Below are 9769 nucleotides of genomic sequence, written 5' to 3' on the forward strand. Positions count from 1 at the left end.
TCATTTCTTTGGATAATTGTTTTGTAACTACAGTTTTTGATTAAAAATATATTCACTCAAAGTATTAATTGGATTAATAAACAAAAATTTAAGTATTATTTTGTTGTCATCGATTCGATTTTATCGGTCATTCGGCACAGATTCGGCAGGGACTACTATATCAACCAGTCGAAAGCGGCTAGCGGAGAGCGACCAGAGCAGGCTACCAGGTCAACGATGTCTTCGATGTCGAGCAGACCGAGCAGCTCACTGTCCCAGCGATCGAGCTGTACTGGCAACGAACAACACGAACAACAGGTGAGTCATCACGAGCTCGAGCAATTCGAGGCCGCCTCACTGCGCGACAGTCTTCCTAGACGACGCTGTCGCGATCCCCTTGCCAGTCCGCATTTCGCGATCAACCCCCTCCTGCATCTGAAGTTCGATCTGAGCGATCGGTTATCCCACGATGACGACGACAACCAGCAAGTCATAATCAAGGATGTCATAGAGAATAAACGAATAAACGATCGCGAAGACATGGGGAGCACGATTGAAGACACAACGGGAGATCAAAGATTTAGGAGCGAAAATTTTGAAGCGATAATTGATAGAAAGGAGAACAACTACGTTTTGCCAGAGAATTTGAGGATTGACACGAATTTCGGAAAATTAATATCGGCGGATTTGAATCAATTTTCAAACGATCGGAATGGAAATACCGATCGCGAGGCTGAAGAGCCAATAATACCGCGATACGATGCTAATCGTGGAGGTTTGCTGGACGATCAAAACGATTGCGATCCGGGTGATCATGATTCCGGAATCGGTTCGCGCGATTCAATAATCAGCGATCGCTGGCGACGACTGTATCGATTGGCAGATAACAATCGTTACAACGACGATGAGCAGATATCGTCAATCGGTGGTAAAAAATTCTGGCCGACCGGCGGATATAAATACCACACATTCGGCGGCATCAGAATCCGGCCGAAGGAAAGAGAAGACCTCGACGATCTTGAAGACGAATCAACTTCGCCACCAGAGGATCAGTTCGCGAAGGCTCATCCACTGGAGTTCGCGAAATTAAAATTTCAGACTTTTGGCGGAATTAAAAGGAGCCGAAGGATCAATAGCAACAAAATTCCGAATTATAGAAGGATCCGGTTGAGATCAATCCTACCAGAAACAGTATCTGTCGTAGCCAACGCTGACAAAAATCACGATCCAGCTATAACGGAAAAATCGAATTTTAAATTGTATTCTAACATCGATAGTTTAGGAAGCTTCGATCGGTTAACAAACTTAAATCATTCCACGAGCTTCGAAGGCTTCACTAGCATCGAGCATTCTACGAGCTCGACTTTCGAGGAGAGCGATTGGCAGGACGAAGAGGATGACGTTGCGAACAATTGGATTGCATGTAGACGCGTTGGCAAACATCGAACGACCGCTTTCAAAACGAGCTCCGCGACCAAATATAGGAATCCGATTCGTAAGAAGAAGGTAAATTCGTCCTCTCTCTGGTCCTTAGAAAACAAGGACGACGAATGGCAGGACGAGATTAATTCTATCTCCGATGACAGTATAATGAACAAATTCACGAATGACATTTCAAAGAGGCGAAAAACTACCGCATTCAGCGACGATGACATTTCGAGACGAGGAAGAGAAACGCGATCTCGAAGGTATCGGGAAATCTTTGAGGAAGGCAACGGCAGAAAGTTGGAGAAATTGATAAACAGGAACACTAAGAAGAGCCTGGATAGCTCGAAGAAACTTCGACGAGCGCAAGAACAGAAAAGCGATGATAAGAGGCAATACAGAAAGTTGTATGTGAGAAGTTTGAGTGACGTCACGATATGGTGACAATAAGCGTTAATGATGAATGGAATAAACATCGACTTCTAAAAGATGTACAAAATATATCACGTTAATAATTATAACGTGATTTTCATGAAGAAATATTCTGTTGTAGGAAAATAATCCTAAAGATATTTTTGCCATATTATATCTTAAATGCCAAGAGACTTTTTACTACTAATTAATAAAGAAAAATAGAAAAAAATACTTCAAATTGATATACACAATCAAGAATTAATGAAGGATATTGCGAAATTTTTGACGAATATTAGATATTCAGAATCCGAGCTTCCATGCGATAATTGCCGGATTATAAAAATATATTAGCAATAATTTAATATAATTGCTACAATGTTATATAATTTATTTACTTTTCTCAATACAATAACGTGCCTGAGAAAATGTATTTATATTAGTGCCGTAATTCTGTGGCCATATTTTTCAAGATAGAAGTGCCATGGCGCAATGCGCTAATACATTATGAATGAGTGCAATAATAATTATATACAAAATTAAAAAGTCAAATTTATACAATAAGTCGCAAGTGGTAAATAAATACGGGTATACAAAAATATGAGATGTATCACAATGCTGATTATCCTATTCCTTTGCAAATTTTTACAACTATTCTTTATTTCTGTTTTATAAATTGTTTTTTTTAAACATTAAACCTTAAAAATTAAATAATTTTTTGCATTTTTAATTCCAAATAATTGACCTAATTCGAGATTAAAATTAACACTTTTATATATATCTTTTTTATATATCTCATTTTGTTAATCTAAATAAATGATACAATAGAAAAACGATACAAAATATATTTAAATATAGATATTTGAAATTGTTAAAATCTTGGAAAATTATATAATTGCACACACAATATCTTGTGTGTGTGCGTATGTGTGTGTGCGTGTGCGTATGTATGTATATATTTTTTGTTTCATATCGAATATATGATAACCTAATTAATTAACTAATTTAATTAATGAGATAAAACCTGATCTTATTTTTCAATCGCATGAAACTTGCAGGTGACGGTTGTTGTTTAATATTAATTTTAACATTTACAAATTATTGCGGAAGTTTGCAAGAGTCCATTTTGAATTTCATTTTGATGATGTCGATTAAACAGGCTTTACATATTACATATTATAACTTATACCTATGTGTATATGTATACATATATATATATATATATATATATATACACACATATATATTGCATATTTTAAAAACAGATTTTTACATTAAAATTTCATATTTTTTGCATTGTAGATATGAATTTATTATTTTAGAGAGAATTATGTTATAATAAAACTTTTGCAAACTTCTAATCATGTATTATGAAAATTCTATATACAATAATTCTATAAATAATAATTATATATTATAATTTTCGAATGCCTTGACGGTATAAAATAAATTTGCACATTCGGTGCTATATGCTTTTCTATACATCAATAGAAAAAATTCATGTAAAAACATTTCAAGGTTCAGTAAAAGATTTATATATGTAGTATATTGCCATATACATTTATTAATAACGTACACTGATCGTAAATTTCATTTTTGCCAATTTTTCTTAAAATAAAGAAAGATATTTTCAAGATATCTTTAATTTTGCATCAATCATTGTTCATCATTCGTAAATGCGTTTATCGCGGTCGTACAAAATTTCTACAAAGAATTCTAATTTGTTTTCCATTCGTTCTTGATGTAATCTAATAAAATGTGAGATATGTTCGGTTCACGTTAATACGACGGAATCACACAATTTCGCATCTGAGCTACAAAAAAAGTACTTTAATTGGTAAGTACCATCTATTTTTACATATGTACAATATGGTAACTAATAAATGAATATATTAATATTTTCTATAAAGCATTTGCAAACAATAACAATTCTTATAAATTCTGTTATTACTATTCTGCAATTCAACAATTATATTGTTTACATTTTTATCTAATAATTCCTCTAAATCTATGCTTTATAAATTATTCATGGAATCATCAATATGATCCACGACAATTACTGACAATAATGATAAATAATAACTACTGGCAATTAATGATAATATTTATGCGTAATCATAACATTCTATTATCAACTTTTACAGCTTATAAATATCATATATAATACATTAGCAACAATATTAACCACATAAGAAAGCTTTTCTATTGCATGATTATTAGCATGAATAGCTTATTTTTAATTTGCAAAAGCGTATACATAACTTTTTACTTAAAACATATTGGTCATTATAACATATCGACATTTGTCTTCAAAAACTAAAATTTGTGTAAATAAAAAATAAAAATTTAGTACTCTCGAATATGATAAATTGTTATTTTTTTAAACTTTAAAAATTTGAAAATTATATTTTCAAAATAACAAAATTTATGATTAATAATTAGTATGATATATAAATTATTAATAATAAATCTATTATATTAATATTTAACATGTAGAAATTAAACTTCTATAACACTATCAGTTTCTGTCACTAAGAAAAGAAAAAAATGCTAATAAAGTCGCGACCAATATGTATTAAGCGCAAATAGGCATTCATACGATTAATAATTATTGTCAGCAACTTTTTCAAATGTCAATGATATTACAGATCACATGCGTTGTGCTAACTAACGCTAAAAATTCTTATTGTTATAACCATATTGTAAATATAAAAATCGTATATATATTATTATTCATTGTCAACATTATATATTACAGTAGATAATAATATTAATCGTATAATAGCTCTATGAAAGAGAAGAGAAGCAAAGAGAAAAGAGGTGAGAATTCTATCCATTGCAGCGTGTAAAAATAAACGAAAAGTAATGACAAAAACTCAGGACACAACGTGATTATGAAACATGCGCAGCTTTCGAATGATTTAACGCGAGACAATTAACATCAGCCAATTCTTCGTGTGTTCCAGGAAGAATCTACGATATCCAAAGAAACCGACGATATTTCAATTATGCAAGAAGACAATATAAAAGTGACGGAGGAATTGTGTCGTAGGAACAATGCCGAAGTAATTAGTCACGAAACAAATAATCGCTCTGTGAATTCGCGTACTTCGATCGATACCGACGACGATCAGAAAGTCAAATGTGACAAAGGTGCGCCTGACCAAACGACATGGAAGGATCATCAACAAACAGATGACATCTTGGAGGATCAGAGGAAAAATAGTAAAAATGAAATCAATGCCAAGCTGAACAATCAGGAGCATAATCTGGAGACAGAGTGCAAGAATGATGAGAAACGAAAGGTTCGCAAGATCGATTTGAAAGCATATGGTTTCGAGAACGAATTCACAGATAAAAAGAGAATCATCCGACAGCAGAGGGTGGTCAACAAATTGGACCTGAAGTCTTTCGGCTACCAGGACGGCCTGCGTCGCGCTTGCTCCAATAATCAACTGGATCAACCGTTGCGAAATAACGAAAAATCAAACTTGACAAGACGCGCGATTGAACGTCTAAAGTTTAAAGGATATCTGATCGACGCGCCACAGTCACTCGGTTGTAAAGATTTCGCGAAAAGTTCGAGGGATCTGCATAAGCTGCGGGATAAGGTTGAGGAAGTGGGTTTGGGATTAATATCGGCCAAATCAATGCCGAATGTTGGTGATGAAATGTATTATCATGCGAATCCAGTTCACGTGAACGAGAACCGAGATCAGCAGGACGAATTGACTGCCAGGAATTTATTGGATCGCGCAATCGATAAATCGGAGGAAGAAACAACGACGGATGAACGCGACGCGATCGTCGACGAAGACGAATCGTTGCCGAACAGTTACGATGAAATTTCTTCTGACGTGGACAGGTCTTTCGAGGATGTATTTATCAGAAGCAAGGAACAATTTCGAGCAACGGGAAAAGAGTGGCGGACGATGCCCTCGGTGAAAAGACTCGCGGAAGCGTTTGGCAGACGACAAATTTCCGAAACAGAGACTACCGTGCTAGCGAAAGTAAACAGAACTTCGGTAACTAATGAAAAAGCATTCTCACTTCAGTCAGATTTCATTTAGATCTTAATTAAATTTCAATTTAAGCTCGACATATTTGAAGAACATTCAAAGCAAGACTGAAAGAGAGAAAGATCCATATAATTTATAAAAATGCATAAAGTCTAGATAGATAAATAAACATACAAAAAGAGATAGATTTATATTAGAGATACAAAAATATAAGTAAGAAAATATTTATAATTTTATAAAGAAATTTACGTAAATTCAATTAAATATATTCATATTTAAAAAAAAAATTACAAATTATGATGACTTAACCCGTGCTTTATTTATCATATACAATAAGTTTATTGAGCATATAAAATACTTATCAAATAAAACATTTTTAAATTAATATACATTTAAATCATGCCAATAATTCATCTTATATATGCTAATAAATTTGAATATTTTATCAATTCCATGCATTTTTATCTCATAGGTGGCGAAGATAGACGATATCAAGGACAGATCGTTTACACCCGAGATACAGATAATCGAAACACCAAGACAGATGCACAGTTTGACGGCCAGATTTCTTTCAAAAGAATTTCGAGAAGGACTTCGTCAAATGCCCGGTAAAGTGTCCTCACCACCAGTCAGCCGGTCACTGATAGAAGAGCGACCAACGAATCGAACAGAAATCATACGATCGAAACGAGAAGACAACGATACAGACGTAATCTCGCCCGGCAAGCTCAAATCGAACATTATATTTTGGGAGCAAATGCAAAAAAGAAGTTAAACAGTATGCTTTTCTTTTTATTTGATAATGATAAAGAGTTAAATAGAATGAAAAGTTAAACATGATCATAATAAGATTGATTTTTTGTATATAAGTAAGAACAGCAAGCAAAATTGCAAGGTACACGATTAAAACAATGTATTATACAGTAGCGAAATACTAAAATAAATTGCGATAAAGTCAAATCACGTATTTATAAAATAGATTCTAAGAAGAAGTTAAAGACATACAAGTATGATAATTATCATAATGACATAATGATAAATAATAATTATTAGAAAATAAATTGTTTTATATCGAGGCAAAATTTATATATACATATATGTATATATTATCAAATGAAATGTCGTAACAAAATGTCGTTTTTGACAAAATTATTAAAGTTAAAAAAACAAGCTTAAAATATTTTTACAAATGTCGTAGTTAATATTTTGTATATTTATAAATAATTTTGTATATGTAGGATATTTCCGAACAAATAATTATGGAAATTTAATATACAATTATACGTCATACAAAATCAAATCAAACACTATATTGCAGGAATAATATTAAAAAAAGAAGCCGATTTGCATTTACTTTGTAATAAAATTCTTAATGTTGCTATCCTTGCGAGACTAAGGATATGTTAACGTCTACATTGAAAAAGTAATAGTCTCTCTTAGCTTTGTTATAGATCTACTTACATGATGTTATATGTAAGCATGGTAGAATAAACAAGATCATCTTTTGTTGTTAGATGATAATAACAGATGATCAATAAAAATAATTTGCATAAAGGTATGATTAAATTCGTGTCAAATGGCGTCATGACACATTAATAGCCAAAGAAAATGTTCCGAATATCAGTACTCATTAGAAATGAGAAATCAGTTAAACCCTTTCTTTCTTGATTTATATTATAGCAGTTAAATGTAAATAAAAATTATTGAATTACAAAAATATAATAGTATCTGATCATGTATAATCCATGATTTTTATCATCCATTAATTTTTAATTGTACAAATGTTGATAAATCCATAAAAAAGTATCAATATCATCTACATATTAAAATACCTCATGCCAAGATATTTAATCTATGCGACACACATAAATGTGGAATTTCATGTATATGATTTCATCAACGAGCAAATCTTTCACAAAACTAATAATTTAATTTCTATATCCGTAATGTGATTATATCAGCAAAAATTGTTGATAATGCAAAACTATTTACAAACTGTTATATGAAAAGCTACTTAATGAATATGAATGATAAGAGAAAAGTCTCTTTTGCAAGAAATAATTGAAATAATAAAGCAAAGTGCATAATAAAGTCTTTAAACAGAAACAAATATGTATTTTATGTTAAATACTCTTTTGATGCAAGATGGAAAAGAAATTAAACAATAACTTGTAAAATGTTGTGCATTATCCATTAAAATATGTAAAAAGCATAAGACAAAGTAAATATTTTTCACTTATTTTGCCAGTTTTAAATTTTAATACAAATTCTGCAATCATTCTGAATAACAATTTGATACAAGTAACAAACAGTTGAATGTAATTCAGAAAATAAAATATTGCAAGCACGAATCTTATAACAAAGTAAAATAACATGTAAAAATCGAATAAACTTAGCATAAAAAAAAAAGAATGACAACTGTGATGTAAACCACCAGAAACAAAAGCATAATATGTTATTAGTTATTTCAATCATTTAAAAAAAAGAAATATGAGTCATATCTTGTAAAAGCCAATAAAAAAGTGGGAGTGACACTAAATCATGTTAATAATACTTCAAAATATATTGACATAAATATCAATATGATAATGTTAGTATTAGGTTAATATTAAGAATTATTAAAGAATATTATTTAAAACTGAGCAAAATCAAAAGTGGGAGTGACATTAAATCATGTTAATAATACTTCAAAATATATTGACATAAATATCAATATGATACAAAATGTTGGTATTAGGTTAATATTAAGAATTATTAAAGAATATTATTTAAAACTGAGCAAAATCAAAATAAATAAGTGTTGTACTCACGATAAAAATTTTTTTGAATGCAATGTACAATGCCAAATTTCTCAGTTGGTCCATCAATTGCCCACTGCATAGTCTTTGGAGTCCAGAATGAAAATTTCAATGTATATAGTATGAATAGCCAGTCCATTGCTCTGCCATTGAACCGATAGGAAGAAACATCATGTTGATTTTTCATGAGACAGCAGGCAACTTTAGATAAGTTCTTGCTATCCCATATTATACAGCGTAACATCTATATAAATCAAATAAAATTTTATTTATTAGAATATTTCTTTGGAAACCTTCAAGTAAAGAACTAAATTTAATTGAGCAAGATGATTTTCAAATATTGCATATTATTTACAGCAATGAAATAACATATAATTACCACAATTCTTTGCAATATTCATGTGCTTTAAATCATGATTAAATTATATTTGTTAAGTACTATGCATTTTTGTATACAAAGTGTTACTCAATTCATGACTGAACTGAATTAAGATTCTACATGACGAAATGAGATAAAAACATATAATAAATGATTTCATAAGGTTTATATTTGTAAAAAAAAGTTAATATTGAATATTGAAGATTTCTTTTCTTATGCTCTTGATTCACTTCTTCATTCAAAATCCGTACCTCTTATTGACTATCTTTCACTACTTATTTTCGAGATCATTACCGAATAAAATTTATTATTCGTTATTTCACCTTTATCCTTAACCGTTTAACTTCATATTTCAAAACAAGATTATTTATATTACGATATTGGAGTCGACTTTTAAAACGGCGCGCCTAGAAAAATCTAACATAACCTAACCTAACGAATCTTTCTTGATATTCACAGAAAAAGATCTTTTCTCAAATGACTTTTCAACAAAATAAGGAAACTCACTTTCGACACGAATGCCTTTACGTCTATTGCATTGATAAATTCATCTTGCGCATTTTCGACGATGATTTCTCTGCCAACCACACAGTTCCCGTTATCCCGTCACCTGTCAACACTGCTTACGTCTTAAGGTGCCTTTTCATGCTGACGCTCGACGCTCATTGGCTCATTTTCAGCGTCAAAAGACATCACGTGACCAAAAATAAAAATACCAATTCGTCAATTTTGATCACGTGATCTGTTTTAACGCCACA

The 9769-nt window shown here is 31.3% G+C and overlaps 2 protein-coding genes across 10 annotated transcripts in view; one reads left to right on the plus strand and one right to left on the minus strand.

Annotated features, from left to right (window-relative positions):
* LOC140669345 (uncharacterized) overlaps positions 1-7569 on the plus strand; it is a 38403-nt gene extending 30834 nt beyond the window's left edge. For 4 of the 8 annotated variants that reach the window (XM_072899108.1, XM_072899111.1, XM_072899110.1 and 1 more), the window contains one exon: positions 141-2566. In XM_072899108.1, coding sequence (XP_072755209.1) covers positions 141-1848 — 1708 coding nt within the window. In that variant the 3' untranslated portion in view covers positions 1849-2566. Of the gene's footprint in view, positions 1-140; positions 2572-4781; positions 5841-6306 lie in introns of those variants that run through there. The other 4 variants (XM_072899104.1, XM_072899105.1, XM_072899106.1 and 1 more) reach the window with 3 other exon arrangements.
* Positions 1-9649, minus strand: part of LOC140669352 (choline/ethanolamine transporter flvcr2a) — a 55235-nt gene extending 45586 nt beyond the window's left edge. For both annotated transcript variants that reach the window (XM_072899129.1, XM_072899125.1), the window contains exons 1-2: positions 9519-9649; positions 8645-8876 (exon numbers count right to left, since the gene is read on the minus strand). In XM_072899129.1, the coding sequence (XP_072755230.1) occupies positions 8645-8876 (232 nt within the window). In that variant the 5' untranslated portion in view covers positions 9519-9649. The remainder of the gene's footprint in view (positions 1-8644; positions 8877-9518) is intronic.
* Positions 9650-9769: the final 120 nt, after the last annotated feature.

Source organism: Anoplolepis gracilipes, chromosome 9, assembly GCF_047496725.1.
Source record: "Anoplolepis gracilipes chromosome 9, ASM4749672v1, whole genome shotgun sequence".
NCBI lineage: Eukaryota > Metazoa > Arthropoda > Insecta > Hymenoptera > Formicidae > Anoplolepis > Anoplolepis gracilipes.